The 16,236-nt window shown below is 57.0% G+C and overlaps 2 protein-coding genes across 6 annotated transcripts; both read right to left on the bottom strand.

Moving 5' to 3' along the window:
• Positions 1 to 86: 86 nt before the first annotated feature.
• RHOC (ras homolog family member C) lies at positions 87 to 6,200 on the bottom strand. Its single transcript, XM_059137726.1, has 5 exons — positions 6,069 to 6,200; positions 2,624 to 2,787; positions 1,966 to 2,086; positions 1,497 to 1,627; positions 87 to 711 (listed from the first exon to the last, which is right to left on the bottom strand). The coding sequence occupies exons 2-5, from the start codon at positions 2,777 to 2,779 to the stop codon at positions 538 to 540; spliced, it is 582 nt and encodes a 193-aa protein (XP_058993709.1). The 5' UTR covers positions 2,780 to 2,787; positions 6,069 to 6,200; the 3' UTR covers positions 87 to 537.
• Positions 6,201 to 8,444: 2,244 nt separating this feature from the next.
• PPM1J (protein phosphatase, Mg2+/Mn2+ dependent 1J) lies at positions 8,445 to 13,730 on the bottom strand. Of its 5 annotated transcripts, none has more exons than XM_059137720.1 (11): positions 13,369 to 13,730; positions 11,905 to 12,019; positions 11,337 to 11,447; positions 11,160 to 11,219; positions 10,758 to 10,870; positions 10,385 to 10,469; positions 9,708 to 9,826; positions 9,435 to 9,498; positions 9,178 to 9,285; positions 8,910 to 9,061; positions 8,445 to 8,766 (listed from the first exon to the last, which is right to left on the bottom strand). In XM_059137720.1, exons 1-11 carry the CDS (start codon positions 13,692 to 13,694, stop codon positions 8,619 to 8,621), a joined length of 1,401 nt encoding a protein of 466 aa, XP_058993703.1. In that variant the 5' UTR covers positions 13,695 to 13,730; the 3' UTR covers positions 8,445 to 8,618. The 5 variants fall into 5 exon arrangements, with proteins under 5 accessions (XP_058993703.1, XP_058993701.1, XP_058993700.1 ...); XM_059137718.1 differs by having other exon boundaries at positions 11,160 to 11,237; XM_059137717.1 differs by having other exon boundaries at positions 9,708 to 9,778; positions 11,160 to 11,447.
• Between the last annotated feature and the right edge of the window lie 2,506 nt (positions 13,731 to 16,236).

The raw sequence follows: 16,236 nt of genomic DNA on the forward strand, positions 1-16,236 counted from the left end.
CTGGCAAGCAACTTGTGAGAGATGGGACTCTAGGCTCACAGCCAAGATAGGGACCAGGAAGAGAGAGACAGGAAGCTACCACACACTTAGGAGCCTGTGGCCTTTATTCATGCCACCACCACCACCCCCCCCCAAGTAGAGCCAGAGACCCGGGGCTCAGGGTTGCACCCTCCAAGTCCCCTACCCCAGACACTCCTGTGAGCCAGAAGTGGATAAAGTGCTGGTGTGTGATGATCCTCTGGGGAAGGCCAAAGGGATCCAGAGCCCCACCCCTGGGCCAAGGCAGTGGGAGGAGGGACTCTTCTGAAGGGCAGGAAATTGCCCTAGGTACCCAGAGAGTGTGGAGGGAGAGCCAGCCACCTACCACCACCATCACCTTGGGGGCCAGTGGGGCTGGGGAACTCCGATGCAGTCCTGGGCGGGAGAGAACTGAAAAGGGAGCCTTTGCCAAGGAGCCCTAAGGGGGTGGGGCCAGGAAATGGACAGCTTCTGCCCCCTGTGGAAGGAAGTGGGGGAAGAGGGGAGGCCTCCGTGGTCTCAGAGAATGGGACAACCCCTCCGGCGCTTATTCTTGCGAACCTGGAGGCCGGCCCGAGTGGCCATCTCGAATACCTCCCTCACCCCCTCCTTGGTCTTGGCCGAGCACTCGAGGTAGCCAAAGGCACTGATCCGGTTCGCCATGTCCCGGCCCTCCTCAGATCGCACAGGTTCCTGAGAAGACAGAAAGCTAGATGTCAAAGGAAGCTGGTGGCCAAGTGTACCTCTCCCCATTAGACCTGTAAGGTATAGTGACTAGAACAAATACCTCCCTCAACCAACAGACCACCCAACTCTCTGGACAGTTTCTGGGCAAAGACCCAAGACATTTACATTAAAAACGGTCTCCCTTGGCCCAGTTACCCCATGGTACACCCTCCTCTGGCCCAAATAGTATCTGCTGCCTCCTAACCAACCTTCCCCACCACAGTTCTCACACTCCATGCTCTACCGAAAGAATTTCTCTATCACCGATGGGACCAGGTTTAGGACTTGGCCATAATTATCCCTCTGGGAACGTCCACATTCCTCATCCTGGCAACTTGTGTAATAAGCCCTAGTCCTCTGGCCAGAGTCACTTTACTGGTAAGCCAGCGCCCTCTCTCCAGGCCTTCTGGCCTTTTCCAATGCCCGCCTTCCCCTGTCCATGTCTCCTCACACCTCCCAGGTATACACTGATGGCCTGACCTGCAAACCCCAAGCAAAACACCTATTTTAAGAAGCTGCCTTCGAGGGTGGGTACTCCTCTTAATAGTCCTGACCCAACAGGAAGGGACAATAGATGACATTAAAATGCCAAGTGACCTTAGACAAGTCACAATTTTGACCATTTCATCAGACATTGGACAGGAGACAAAGGGCCCTTCCGGTTCTTCCTCACCAGGGAGGTCAGTTGGAATGTAGGCCTCACGAGGGTCATCAGCCCTTCCAGGGGCTCCTGGCTTGGCCACCCCACCCACCTGCTTCATCTTGGCCAGCTCTCTCCTGGTATGTTCGTCTTGCCTTAGGTCCTTCTTATTCCCCACTAGGATGATGGGCACATTGGGGCAGAAGTGCTTCACCTCCGGGGTCCACTTCTCAGGAATGTTTTCTGTACAGACATGTCCTAGCAGGTGTCAGTGCCTCCACTTAAGCTAGAAACCATCCCCCCACTGCCCCCTGGGGCCCCCTTCTCCCCCCAGAGCAGTTGTTAGAAGCTCTAGGGCACAACAGTCCCTTGCACAGCTCAGAGCACACCCCCCCGCCCCCACAGTACCCCCTTTGAGCCCTCCCAAGGATCACAGTGCCCCCCCCCCAGCCCCAGCACAAGTGACTAACAGCACCCGGTCTCAGAAGGTGGGTGAAATGTGCCAAGATGAGCTACCTCGGGGTGGCTGATTCCAAGAGCTCCCCAGTGCCCTTCCTCCATTGCCCTCACCCCCACCTCACCCAGGCTGTCGGGGCTGTCAATGGAGAAGCACATGAGGATGACATCAGTGTCCGGGTAGGAGAGAGGCCTCAACCGATCGTAGTCCTCCTGCCCAGCTGTGTCCCATAGTGCCAGCTCCACCTGCCGCAGGGGGCCAGTGAGTACCTGCCTGCAGGTCCCAGTTCTACCCCTCCCTGACCACCCAGAGGTCCTCTGAAACCATGGGTCCTTTAGGTTTACTCAACAGCTATCTCTTGAGCACTTGTTGTGTGCCAGGGACAATGTTAGTCACCGTCCCGCAGTATAAATTTGGTGAGTTTCTAGAAATCCTGAGATGGGTGCTTGATCTGTATGTAGCTTATGAGCTATTGTTGTGAGCACCACGATTTGATTTTAAGTCACAAAGCCCTTTGAAGGAAGCCTTACCACTCCATTTTGCAGTCAGAGGGGCTTAAACTCAGAGGCAAAAGGACTGGGCCCAGATTACAGAGTCAGGGCGTAGAGACCCAGGAAGTGTGGCTAGGTTTCCTAAAACTACAATTTGGCTTCCTAACTTGCACTGGTTCCAGCAGGGAGAGTGGAGGAGGGAGTGGGTCGGCGGTGAGGAAGGCTATCCAAGGTCCACAGCAACGGGGTGGGGGCTCCCAGGGGGAGACAAGAAGGGTTCTTGGCCTTCACCTGCTTGCCGTCCACCTCTATGTCTGCGATGTAGTTCTCGAAGACCGTGGGGACGTAAACTTCGGGGAACTGATCCTTGCTGAAGACGATGAGGAGGCAGGTTTTCCCACAGGCCCCATCCCCCACAATCACCAGCTTCTTTCGGATCGCAGCCATGGCTGGGGCTGACAGGAAAAAGGGTAGATTTGGGGAAAAGCCAGTAACACCAAGAATGTTTCTTTGGGGGCTCCCCAAGACCTGGAAACCGAGGTCTCCAGCAAAGGGAGGGAAAGGGGCCTGCCCTGGTGTGTTCTTGTCAAGAACCAATCGTTCAGACAACTGATCTTGAAATCGTAATCTCTGGGGCAGGGACAGGAGCAGGAGCAGGTCTCCCTGGACAGGTCAGAATATGAAGGCGGGAGAACCACCCACCTGGGAGCCAACTATGGGGTTCTGGACACTTAGAGGGGTGCTCAGGGATTAGGGACATACCCAGAAGAGGCAGCTTGAATCTGGTACATATACCAGGCATTCAAGTCAGACTTCATGCTCTAGCAGGATTTTGATACTTGTTTTCAAGTTTCATAATCACTAGGGTGCAATCAAGAACACATTGTCCCTCACTCAGGACAAGTCATGCCTGCCTCGCCACAAGTGAGGAGTCCCTCTCCCACAGGCTGGCAGAAGCTACGAACAGGTGACAGGTGGGTAAGGGAAAGCGTCCTGAGCGTTTGGACAAAGATCATCTCCCTCAGTCCCCGGAAGCCTGCAAAGGTGGATGGCATGCTTCCTTCCCATTCTGACACACTAGGAAAGTGAGGCTCAGGAAGGTTACAATGTGTGTTCCGAGTCATGACAGGGATGGCATTCAGGGCACACAGGGCTGTGTGACTCTGGAGTCTGTTGCCTTTTCTACCTATCACCCCCCAGTAATGGGAAAAAGAGGGGGCAGGGAAACCCAGATAGAGGGCCTCAGCAGCCAACCAGCTTCCCGGGCCCACCCCAGTCCAGTCCCCAAAGCCAGCCCCGAGTCACACAAAGGAGGCTCAGTCCCGGCAGTGCCCACAGCCCACATTCGGGCAGTCTGCCCTCCTCCCCCCTTCCTCCTGGGCCTGGCAGCAACACTGGGTCACTCAGCCCCAGGCAGGGGACAATGACCACACTGTAGGGAGCCACACATCCACCACAGCAGAGTGACAGAGAATAATCCACTAGGGAATCACCTCCACCCATCCTCTGGAACAGCTCCTCTCCCCCCCCCCCCCCACTCTGTCCAGCTCACCCCCAGGCCCTGCCTACCACTCCTCCCTGTGACTCAGGGCAAAGAGTCAGCTTCCTGAGGTTTCCGTGTGTCCCCGGCCCCCAACACACCCAAATGAGCATCTGCACAGTTCATCACACCTAGCCGGCCTCCCTGCCCCTGAACTGAGCCTCACTTCCTCCCTCCCTGGGGAGAGCAGCTGCCTCCAAGCCGTCTGAGGTTCCCAGGCCTCCAGCCTGGAAGGAAGGGAGGGCGGGCTGCAGAGCCTAGATGGCCATCCAGGCTGTTGGGAAGGGGGAGGGGGCTAGAACCGGAGCCGGAGCTGGGAGGAGCTCCCCAAAAAAGAGCTGAACAAGGGCCAGTCGCCTCACCAACCAGGCAGCGAGCAGTTAAGAGAGAAGGGGATGGTAACCTGATCTCGGCCCTAAACCTGGCTTTTTCTCTCAGTCCCACATCCTGTCAAACTGGGCTGAACTCCTGTACTCCCCACAGACCACCACCACCCCACTGCCCTGGCTTGGGCTGCCTTTTAGGAAAGCGAATACCCCAAGCCCAAAGCTGGTTCTCTCCAAACGGTGGGATCCTGGGTGGCCTCCCTACTCTCCAACACACACACACACACACACACACACGGGCACAAAACTGGGATGAGGAAGTGGATATGAGTCAGAGAGAATTTATAGGACTTGAGAGGATACGGCCACACTCTCCCCACCACAAAAGGGGCTCCCTTCCCGGTACCCCGAGAGATGGCAAGAAGGCATTCACCATGCCAGTAGATCCTTTCAAAAATGGAAACCACCTTCAGAAAGGGGGTTCTCCCTGGAAATTCTGCCCAGGGGATCAACTCATCCCTTCCACTCCTGCTAGTTCCACTGGTCCAGCAGTGCAAAAACAGGCTGGAGCAGCCCCATCTGGGACGTGACCACCATGGTGACAGTCACCACCACGGTGACAATCACCACCATGACAAGTACAGCTGCTTAGGTGTGAGCACGCCACTGGCCGCCTACAGCAGGTTAGTCTCAGTGGCACCAGATGGTGGGAAGCACAGGACAGAATTCAGAGGCAAGGGCATGCATTAAATGACCTGGAGCCCCCCTCTCAATGAGAAGACTTTCCCTTCAGGCTCTCATTGGACAAGAAGAGCAGCTGGCCTAGGCCCAGACCAAGCCACTAGGCCCAAGGCCAACATGGCAAGGAAAACAGCTCCCTGTGAGAGGCAGCGCCAGAAGAACTGCCCCACTGACCCTAAGACGGTCAGCAGCGGCCCTTTCCCAACCCCACCCGGACCTGACACAGAGGCTGGAATGGAGCCCGAAGCTCCTGGGTGCTGCGTGCAGACAAGACATCCCACCGTCTCCTCAATCATTCTCTAGATTTCCAGATGACCCAGAGCTGGGCTGTCCCCTGTAGGCCAGCCCTGAGGGCCAGAGAACGAATCCGATTCCACCTCAACTTTAAAACCAGAAGAGAGCGCAGGACTCAGCCTCGGACCCTCCCAGCACAAAGCCCCAGGATAATCTCCGGCCAGGTTTGTGGGGGTGCAGGGAGGGAGGGGTCTGGAAGGGAGGAGATTCTTGCATACATAAAAACGAGCGAGATCCTTCCCAACCTCCCCTACATCCCGCCCCAGGCACACTCCATGGAACCGTCTAGGAAGGCGTCCAGACCTCTGGGAGCTGTGGCAGGCCCCACTCGGTCACACCACGCCCCTATTCCCGCCATTCCGCCGGCCCGGCCTGGGGGAATTCCCACCTCCAGCCGGATTCGAGCCCAGACCCACACCCCGGCCCAGGTCCACATCGGGCCGACCCGCCAGCGAGTCTGAGCGCCTGGACTGGGGCTCCCTCGCGGAGACCCAAGTTGCCTCCTGGCTTCTCGCCCGGCGGGACAGATTCCGGGAAGCCGGGCGGGGAAGGGCAGGGACACAGGCTCGGACACAGAAGGCCAGAGGCCCCGCCGGGCAGTTCCCGTAGTGGGGTAGGGGAGAGCCCTCGCCGCGGCCCAGGGAGGGGCCAGCCCGGCCGACTCCCGCACAGTCCCGACGCCGCGCGTCCCAGGGGAAGGAGGGTGGCCTGCGCTCTGGCCGAAGCCCCCTCCCCTCCCGGCGGCCCGAGCTCCGGCCAAGCGGAGGGCGAAAAGTGCTCTCCCGGGAACGAGTTCCCGGGACACCCCGCCACCCCAGCCCCCGGCCCCGGGTACCTTCCGCTCCGCTGCCTCCAGCTGCGCGGCCAGTGCCGGAGGCTGAGACTGACCCGGGGGGCCCTGCCCCGCCCTCCTTCAGCGCCGCGGCGGGGAGAGGCGGGCCCGCCAGGGGGAGGGACCGGCCGGGGGCGGGGGGTCGGCCCTTGGCTCCGCCTGCCCACCGCCCAGCCTGGGGCCTCCACGGCTTGCCCAGGCTACTAGCGGGGGTCGAGGGTGGGATCACCGGGCGGTCGGGGAGTGGGCGGCGGGTGGGACCCCTCGAAGACCCAGCCTCTACCCCACCTTCCAGCCCCCAGGGGCGGACCGGCGTCGGGAAAGTTGTGAGGCGCCCGGGGTGGGGTCGGGAAAGGGCCGCTGCTGCCCTCCCGTGGCCAACCCGCCACGCGCGCCTACAGCTCCCGGGACCTCGCGAGAGGGGTCTGCGGAAGACGCCCCCCACACACACCCCGCCCCGCCCCGGCTCGTAAAATTCTGTCATGGAAGTACTGCCCAACATCACGCCCCAGCCCTGAGTGAGGACTTTTCAGATCCTTTGAGACCCAGGCCACCTTTCCACTTGACCATTCCCTTTCCCCTGCCTGGAATTTCCTTGAGTCCAATTACTGCGTACCCCTCAAAGGGTATTCCTGGAGGCCTTTCCTGATCCCCAGCTGGGAAGTCAACTTCTACCCACCAATGCGTTATTTCGGTGCCGCTAGGGACACTTGGCCCAGTCTGATGTGTCACATTGGGTTATTTACCTACGGGTGTGTCTCTTTTCCTCCTGAGGTGGATGATGACCGAGGATGAGAAGTCTGCCGCTACTTCATTAGTTTGTGACCTGTTTGCTACATAGCTCAGCCCTTTGGGAGCTCATTGGGGATCTTTGGGATAAGTGTACCCATCTCCTTTTGCCTGCAAGGAAACTGAGGCTGACAGAAGTTAAGTGGCTTGCCGAAACTTTTGCGGTGTGTATGGAACAGAGAGAGAGTTCAAATAGTCAGGCCTGCCTGGCTTCAGGGTTGGTGCTCTCTCCCTGCTGTCATTTAAGCTCCTCCTGTACTTCCCCACTGCCTGGCACGCTGTGTGGCACCTAAGTTTTCCAAAAATATTGTCTGAGTGAATGAATGTCAGAAGTCAGGTAAATTTTAAAGCTCTGAAGTGCAGCCCACACATCTGATAAATGAGTAAGCTGAGGTCCAGGGAACTCTGGCCCCCAGGCCTCTTCACCCACGCCATAAATACACACTGAGCATTAACTGAGAACTACATGCTCAGTTCCGATTGATTTGGGTCATCTAAGAACTTAGTCTAAATTCGAAACACACAACTTAAAGATAGCAAGTTACTGAACACTTATTGCATGTACCTGACTCTACATTCAAATTTAAGTCCTTAAGACAACCCTGTGAGGAAGCACTGTTACTCCCGTTTTGCTGAGAAGCAAACTAAGGCTCAGAGAGGTTGCAGAGGACCCGGGAAACAGGACTCTAGAGCCTCCGCCCTTCACTGTTCCTCCATGTAGTCAGCTGTATATACAGGAGGCAGTGGCTGTCCTGGGGGCACGCATGGACTATGGGATACCCATCTCTGAAGGACAAGTGAAGTCTTCCAGTTAAGGTGATGAGTAGATATTAAATGGGCTGGAGCCCCAACAGGCCCCAAGAGTTATGGAACCCTCAGGAGGGTGGCGACAGGGCAGAAAGACAGGGCTGGAGGAGGACACAATGGACAAATGATGAACGTCCTTGGATGCCACACTCAGGAGTTGGGTGTTGATTTTGGCCTAGGGGCAGTAGGGAGCCACTGAAATGTTCTCTCAAGAACCAACTTAGATTCACACTGCAGTAAGATCACATTCAAGAATACAGGGACATGACCTGGAGACATGGTTAGGAGCCTAATGTGGTAATAAGAGTAGGAGTGGGTCTAGGTAGACAAATAGGAAAAATATTGTGTGATATGTAATCAATGGCATGTACTGATTGATTCGCTTGCTGGGTAAAAGCCAGACCCAAAGGTGACCAGCGCCAAGATTTTTAACTTGGGCTGAAGAACTAGTGCCCATGGACATGATGAACCAGGAGAGGGCACACATTTGTAGGGCAATGGTGGATTCCGTTTCAAGTACGTGGAGTTGGAATGCCTGTGGGATGTCTAGATGTTCAGGAGATGGCTAGGACACACGGGCCTAAAGCTCAAGAACAATCTGGGGGGAAATACTGACTTGGAAAACACCACCAGGTAGGTGAAGCCATGGGAGTGGATGAGGGCACGTGGAGTGGGACAAGCAGAGGGTGAAGATGGAAACTGGGAGTGCTACATTTTTAGGACGGCTTTGCACCACCTGAAAGAAGCCTTTTCGTTTCTCATCAAAGTAAATAAAGACACACGTTTTTATCCATCGGGTTTATTTGCCACTAGCTATTAATTTTGGATCTAATTGACACTCCTTCTTCAGTTACGGTACCACTAAAGAAGGTGAGGGAGACAAGTTCAGAGTCTGGATTGGCAGAGGGTAAGCACGGAGGGGCTAGGATGGTGGTGGAAGGGGTGGGGCTGAGCCCCTCAGGAGTAACTGCCTGGCCCCCCCAGGGGGATGACGAAGACCGAGATGTCATCCCCGGAACCCAGCTTGTTGTTGGGGAGACGCCAGCCACGGTCCCGGGGGGTGCCCCGGGCCCCCAGGACCAGAGCTTGGGCCAGAGCTTTGTACCTGCCAGGAGCACACGTGCACACTCATGTTCCAACATGTATATGGAAGATCGATACACTGGCCCTCAGGTGGGTCCCCAAGCATTGCTTCCCTTTGCCCCTACCTTCCCCATTGTCATCCCCGCACCTCCATACAAGCCCTACCTGCTGGGGTCATTGGGCTCATAGGCTGACAGCACCCTGTCCACAGTGGCAGCTACCTCACAGTCACTGGTGACATCCCACAGTCCATCTGTTCCCAGGACTAGCACGTCATCTGGGCAGTGCTCATACTGTGTCAGGTCGTACACTCGCACCTGGCAGGGAGAAGAGAGTGGAGAAGAAGCTGCGGGACAAAGGGACCCTGGAAGAATACCAGCTTGGGCCCCTGGAGAGGGAAAGGTCTAGCTGAGGAAGCCCCCATACGGCTCACCTCCGGGAAGCAGGAGAGGAAGGGCTTGATGGGCAGAGTGGAGCTGCAGACCTTGAGGTTGTGGTCTCCCAAGCCCCGGGTTACCCCGATGGTGGCCATCACACGAGCCTAAAGGGAATGAGCGTGGGTGCTGCCCTGGCCCTCTCCCAGCCTCTGAAGCTGTGGGCCCTCCCACTCCTGCCCTCGGGTAGAACCTCCACCTCCCTAGACAAGTTGTGGTGGGTCCTCCTGCCCTCTCCCACCTCTACCATGTTTACCTTTTTGCCCTCCCCACAGACCAGAGGAAACCTGAGATCCTCCAGCTCGATCTTTTTGTAGGCCCTGGGGGGGTGGGGGGAGTAGAGGAGGCATCACCCAGGCATCAAAGCCCCTCTCCCAGAGGAGCCATGCCTCTCACACAAACCCCTAAGAAGGACAGCCCCCCAATAGACCCCCCCCCACAAACCCCCCCTCCAGCTTCCACCTTGCTGCTGGTGAGGGACTGGTTGTGTTGCCATGGGAACAGGCCCCAGCTTGGAGGAAAGTGTTACCAGCCGGTCATGTTCTGGTCCCGGTACAGCATCCTCTGGCCCAGCTCCTTAGGCTGAATTCTGCGGGGGAACTCAAGGTGGGTGAATTCACCACCTAGCAGCTCTGGTTTCAGGAAGCCCTGGGGTCGGGAGCGGCCAGACAGAGCAGAGGCCCGGGGAGGCATTAGGCTTAGTGGGCGTGTAGGTGATGTTAATTACTGCAGGGCCTTAAGTGGGCTTTCTTTGCCAGGTGCCATGCATTGTTCTAATACAAATAAGGTGTATGAACTCGCCTAACCTCATGACAACCCTGAAGGCAGGAGCTACTGACTCAAGTTAAGGGAACCATCTGCAGGTCTGACAATTAGCAAAGGACTCGAACAGGGGTTCAATCCCAGGTGGTCTAGCTCCAGAGTCAGTCCTTTAAAGCACTAAACCGTCCTGCCTTTCAGGAGCCTTTGCTACTTCCTTTCCCCACCTCTGACTCCACTTCCTTCCTCAGCGGGGGGCACAGTGGGGGCCCTGGAGTAGCCCCTGTTCCTTCCTGCCACATACCGCCACCAGCTCAGCCCTCTTCTGCAGAGTAGAGGGGCTTTCCCAGCGGTGGCGGGGGTGGGGGGCGTGGAGGGGTAGCATAGGCTATAGAGAGCCATGAAAGTCAACAAAGAATGGGAGCAGGGAGGTTAGTTCCTACTTACAAGCAGCTGAAGACGCTGGCGCTCAGTCTCCGGGGTGAACTCCCGGGACATTGGAATGATTTCACCATTCCGGACAATGATGGCTCTGCCCAGAAAAAGAAAAGGTTTGGGCCAGGCTCTCCTCAGCCCCCTTGTGGAGAATTCCAGAAAGACCAGGCCTTCCCCACAATGACCCTAGGGGTTCCTCAGCCAGACCCCCATCTTTCCTCCCCTCATGGCTATTTCAGGCCATCCCTTATGGCTGTGACTGCTCCTGACACCATCCTTCCCTCTGGGTTTTGATTTTTAACACCCACCGCCTCATTCTCTTCTATTCCCCTCATCCCAGAGTGTGCGACCCCCTGTAGGCATTCTCAAACCCCGCTTCCCATACCTGCTGTCACCTGCATTGGCCACATACACCTTGCCTAGCAAGTAGACCACAACCAGTGCACAGCAGCCCCCCTCCACTTGGTGGCCACGCCGCTCCCGGGCCATCTGCTCATCCTGCCATGTGAGGAAGGGCCAGAGGGGGTGAATGAAGGAGAGTTTCCAGGCACACAACCACCGCCCCCAACTGCAGAAATAAACTGACCCAGCCAAGCAACCCTGGAGGAGAGGAGGGCAGACATGGGTGTAACCCCCTCTTTCTTCCCCTCTGAACCAAGCTCTGCTCAGGCCCTCCAAGGTGTTGTGGGTACTCAGGACCCCTCACACCACTTGATTTCTGTATACAGTGGACCAGAGTATCTGCCTAGCAGGCTCCTGCTTGGGGGGGGGGGGGGCACACACTCACCATGAACTGGAAGGCATTCTCAATGGCCCCCACTACCAGGCTCTCATGGGTCACTTCCTTCTGTGAAGACCAGCAGGACTGAGGACCAACCAAGTGAGAAGAATCAGAGGAACCTGGGGCTCCTGGGGTAGACGGGAGGCAGAGGGGAGGTGGCGAGGGGTCCTGGAGTATCTCTACCAGGTCCTTTAGCTGCTCCCGGATGTGGCGATGCAGGAGCCTGGCGGCCATTTCAGCAGCTCCCCCCCCTGCATGCCCATCAAACAGGCCCCAATAGTAGAAGCAGAGTCCCTGGTGGAGGAAAAGTTGGAGGTGAATAAGGGATATTGTGTGTGTGTGTGTGATGCAAGGAGAAGAAGAGCAAGACTCTGGGCAACCATGTAAACATCAGAGAAGAGGTCAGAGTTTGGTATGAAAAGTAAATTAGATTTATTCGCTTATTTACCAAGGACCTATTATGTGTCAGAGGGTAAAGCACCAAAAAAGCCAAACTCAGAGGATAAAAGACACAAAAATAAACACTGGCAATGAATTAAATCATCCATAAAGACGGGAGCACTTATATTCTAAGTGGTAAACTGAATATTTACACTGACATTCTAATTGGTCAATGCCAGTTCTGTGCCAGAGGTAGAAAGCTAGTGAGTTAGGAGTTAGTTAGGTCTGAGATTTAAAACAGGATGCCTAGAATCCCTGGGGAGAGGTGTTACCGTATCTCTGGAGTCAAGGGAAAGCAGTGGGGGCTTACCTGGCCTTGGCTAGGCTCCCTAGGTGCCCCTGAAACACTCCTCCGTCCTTCCACATACACCACCTCACAGCAAGCCTGGTCCTCATTGTGCCGGCTTTTGCCCGCGTTGATGACCCTGCCAGGCCAGAGTGACCACATCAGGTTGGACACCAGACCAGGTCCTGGAATAACCCCCACCTTAGACACACACACACACACCCTCTCTAGCCTGCTGGCCAAACTGAGAAAGGTCACAGCCGCCTGGGATCCAGGCCAGAAAGAGGAGGAGAAGGGAGGCAGGGCAAGGCACAAGGAGTACTGTCTGGGTGTCGGGCCCCACCACCTCATAGGAAGGCCAGCAGTAGCACGTTCCTGCCTCAGTTCCCCCATCCCTGGCAAAAGGGGCACTCCCATGGGCTGCTGGGGAAGGGGCTGGACAGGGCAGCAGGGGTCTTACTGCCCTGCTTGCCAACCCCCTACATCCCACCCTGAAGCCTAGTCAACTTCTCTAGTGCTTTGTCCACAGCACCCCACCCTCATGGGCACACCCACCTTTATCTTAAAATCATCCAGTGAAAGTTTCTGCGGCTTTGGCAGTGAGGAAGTGCTCCAGCCCAGACAGGGAAAGAGGAATTGAAATAGGGTAGGGATAGAAGCCCACCTGGACTGCGCAGAAGTCACAGAACCACTAACTCTTCCCAAACAGAAAGCTAAAGGAGATAATGGTGCGGCCACGGGTCTACCAGCCCCTAGCCTCAGCGGCCTCAGCGCCCCCATCTCCCTCAGTGCTCTGCTTTTCCAGTACGGACATTAAAAATACACCCGGCCGGGAGTCAGCCGCCTGCTCCCCACTAAGACCGGGGGTCCACTTCCTTGCCAGCCCCGTGCCATTGCCCTCCCTCCGAGAGGCATCCAAAGGAGACCCTCCTGCTTCCTCGGGCGGCCCCCGCCCCCGCCCCTGAGGAAGCCTGAGGCCGCCTGGTGTCGCGGGCTATTTCTGGGTGTGGAGGGGGAGGGGAACGGTAAGAGGGACAGAGAACTGGGGCGCTGGGGTCGGGAAGCCCAGGAGCGAGTCTTTCCAAACGCCATCTCCCCTATTAAAAGCGCACCCCCCCCCCCACCTTGAAACCCCGCCTCCCTTAGCCATTAAACTGCCGGGCCCCGACTGAGAACTGGCCAACTCATCCTCCACGGGGCCCTCCACCCTCCGGGCTCTGGAAGGGAAGGAGGTCCTGAGGCGGCGCCGGTGAGGGTAGTCAACGAGCTGGAAGGTCCTGAAGAAGACTGCACCGACTTGAGAAAGGGCTGGGGGGAGAGGGGTGCGGCCCGAAGCCCAAAGGAAAGCAAAGGTCCTGGGAGAAGGGAGCTCCCCGCGCCGAGCACCGCGAGGGGCACGCATCCCAGCGCCGGGGATGCCCAGCTGGGGAAGGGGTTGGGGGATGGGGGGAGTCCCATCACGCCTAGGGTGTTCCCGGGGGCGCTCACTCGGCGTAGCCCGTGCTCCAGGGCAGGCGACGGCCCGTGTCCGGGGGGCTTTGCACAGCCCGGCCAGCGTGGTCATCGGCGCGTCGCAGCCCCCCCGGGCTCAGCTGCAGGAAGGTCGGTCGGGAGAAACTCGCTCGAGCTTTTACTGTCTTCGCCGGCGCGGCGCTCCCGCTCCCAGCCGTCGCCGGAGGGCTCCTGGGCGCTTCTGGCGGAGCGGCGGTCTGCGGGGACGGCGCGTTGGGCAGGTCTGGGGACTTGGGGCGCGGAGGCGGGGCGCCCCCGGAGCTCACCAGGTGCGCCACCGCCGAGCGCACCCGGTTTAGCATGCTGCCTCCCTGCCCCGCCCTCGGCCGTGGCCCCGCCCCCAGGCGGGCCCCTCCCCCTAGGACGCGCGGTGGGCGGTGCTCGCTCCTACGGGCTCTCCCCCGCCATTGGCTCTGGGCGGGCAGGGTGGGTCCCGGCAAAACTTCCTCCTGCTCTGGGCCGCCGCTGGCACCGCCCCATCAGCTCGCGGCTCCTACCCGCGGTGTTCGGCTTCCCTCCGCCTCGGCTTTTTTGCAGCAGTAGGGTCTGCAGTCGTAGGAAGGGGACGGAGGGAAGTACACCCTATTTCAGCCGTGCTCTAGATGAGACATCAGCTAGAACTTCCCCTTTGTGACGGGGGGAAGGTCTCCTCGCCCTCGGTTCGTAGCAGCCAGCCTGCCGGGAGGGTGATGGAGCTGGTGACCTCAGGGAAACCAGCAGCTTCCGCCACCGCTGGGTGTGAAGCACCTGGTGTGACAACACCTCTGGCTGGGGCTTCTGGAGTGAGAGCGAGGGCGAGGAGCTGGTGCTGGAGGTGCTAACGACGCGGACTGGAGCCGACCACCCTGAATTAGGGAGCCGGGGCTAGGTTCTTGGGCTCCTGACGGCGCTGTTCCCCATTGACCACCACCTCTAGATCTGGGGAGCGGTTGCCGCTCTGACTCCGCTTTGCTTCTCAGGACCCAATTTCCCCCCACATTTAGGCCTCCCCTGACCACAGCAGGGCTAGTTGATAAGGATAACAATAACTGCTCCGACTTACTGTATAGTAGTCTCGCTACAAAGCACTTTCCACATATTAGGCCATTTATACCAAACAGCAGCCCTTCGAGGTGGGTGTTCTGTTCTTTTTACCGATGACGCGCCCGTCGTTTACAGGACTTGTCTCAAGAGGTCACACAACCAATGACTCACAGCCGTGCCAGTCCCCAAACGCCCAAACTCGTTCTGTCTGATGAACCAAGCTGATTTGTATGGATCGTGGAGGAAGGACTAAGGAGCAGGTGAATGGCGGAAGAGTGAGGGTTCCCCCTCTTCTCACCTTCCCCCCCTGCAGAGGCTGAGCCTGCAGGCTGAACAAGATCTGTAGTCACCGCCAGGGGGAGACAGAGGCCAGGCTAAGCGCTTGCTTGCAAGGGACCGGTAATACTAACTTTGATGCCCAAGGAGCCCTGTTCCTAAGCCTGCTGTCAGGTAATTGATCAGTACATTTCTAGCGACACCTCCTGCCCCGTGCACTGTCCAAATGGAGACAAGGCCCTGTGGCCCTAATGTAAGTCAGGGTAGCTCTCAGGAATCACTAGCACTGAGTTCATGGTTGGGACTCCATCACTGGGTCTGTGGGCAGAATGCTCCCTGAACATAGCCCTCTTTTTTCCTGAGCTTGTCTGGCTGGACAAGCAGGGCAAGTTCAATGCCAGGACCGCTCGACTATTGGTGCCTCCGAGTGACTGCAGGTTGACCTGGGGTCCCAGAAGGAGTGGTTTTCCTCCCAGCTTCCAAATAAAAATCTCATAATGGTCATTCAGGTATTGATTTATTTATTTACTTACTTATTTGAGACAGATCATGAGCTGGGATGGGGGTGGTGGGCGGGAGATGCAGAGGGAGAGGGAGAAATAGACTCCCCACTGAGCAGAAAGCTCAATATGGGGCTTGATACCAGGACCCTGAGATCATGACCTGAGTCAAAAGGCAGACACTTAACCAATTGAGCCACTCAGGGGACCCTTCATTCAGTCTTTGGACTTGTTGTAATCATACCTACACTCTGGGCAGAGAGAGCCAGAAAAATAGAAGTCACGAGAAAAGAAAAACAAATCAGATGCAAAGGCATAGACTGGCAAAGGCAAAGGAGAGCCTCTGCCCCTGCCCTGCTCCTTGAGGAACAGCTTCAGAAATGGGCTTTACTCCAGGGCGCCTTTTGTCCTCACCCAGGTGCTCCCTCACTTCCTGTAGGGCAAAAACCATGCTGTTGCTATGGGTATTTCCCTCCTGTTCGAGAAAAACAGGAACCAGCTCTCAGATAAATGGCATAAACAACAACAGCAAGCCAAGACTGATGAAAAAATATAACACCCTGGCTATTTTTATTATTCAGTGTTTCTGGGGCAGTTGGTTTCCCACTTCTCTGTGTCACCCTGCTCCCTGGTACCTGCTCTTCACAGCACCCACCATGGTGTAGCTACAAACAGGCCACAGAGCCAGGACAGAAAGATCCCTAGCTCCAGCAGCAGATGGGTAGTGGGGATGTCAACAGCACTCTTGGGCTCCAGAACCACACCCCCCTACCTAAATCCTAAGGCTCTCCTCTCTCTGAACATCTTACCTCTGATTCCTGACATCATCACACTTTCTCCATCCTCAGACTGCCCCAGAACCTGGTAAGAAAGTCATCATTTCTACTAGTCCCAGAGGCAGCAGAAAGGGGAAGAGGTAAGGGGACGGGTAGAGAGTCAGACTTGGGAGATACTCTTCTCTGAGAACTGAGACTGTTCAGTGCCTGGCCCTGCCAGGGGTGTGTGTGGCCTTGGCCAGTGAGGGGGACAGGGCATCCTCGAGACA

Source organism: Mustela lutreola, chromosome 10, assembly GCF_030435805.1.
Source record: "Mustela lutreola isolate mMusLut2 chromosome 10, mMusLut2.pri, whole genome shotgun sequence".
NCBI classification, from domain to species: Eukaryota; Metazoa; Chordata; class Mammalia; order Carnivora; family Mustelidae; genus Mustela; species Mustela lutreola.

Coding starts and splice junctions, on each gene's coding strand:
- RHOC (XM_059137726.1), bottom strand. CDS start 2,779: ATGGCTGCGATCCGAAAGAAGCTGGTGATTGTGGGGGATGGGGCCTGT. Junction 1,628..1,965: donor TGACAGCCCCGACAGCCTGG/GTGAGGTGGGGG, acceptor ATGTCTGTACAG/AAAACATTCCTGAGAAGTGG. Junction 712..1,496: donor AGCTGGCCAAGATGAAGCAG/GTGGGTGGGGTG, acceptor CTGTCTTCTCAG/GAACCTGTGCGATCTGAGGA.
- PPM1J (XM_059137716.1), bottom strand. CDS start 13,694: ATGCTAAACCGGGTGCGCTCGGCGGTGGCGCACCTGGTGAGCTCCGGG. Junction 10,871..11,159: donor AGAATGCCTTCCAGTTCATG/GTGAGTGTGTGC, acceptor CTCACATGGCAG/GATGAGCAGATGGCCCGGGA. Junction 9,062..9,177: donor TCCTCTCCTGCTTCCCGGAG/GTGAGCCGTATG, acceptor TCTCCCTGCCAG/GTGCGAGTGTACGACCTGAC.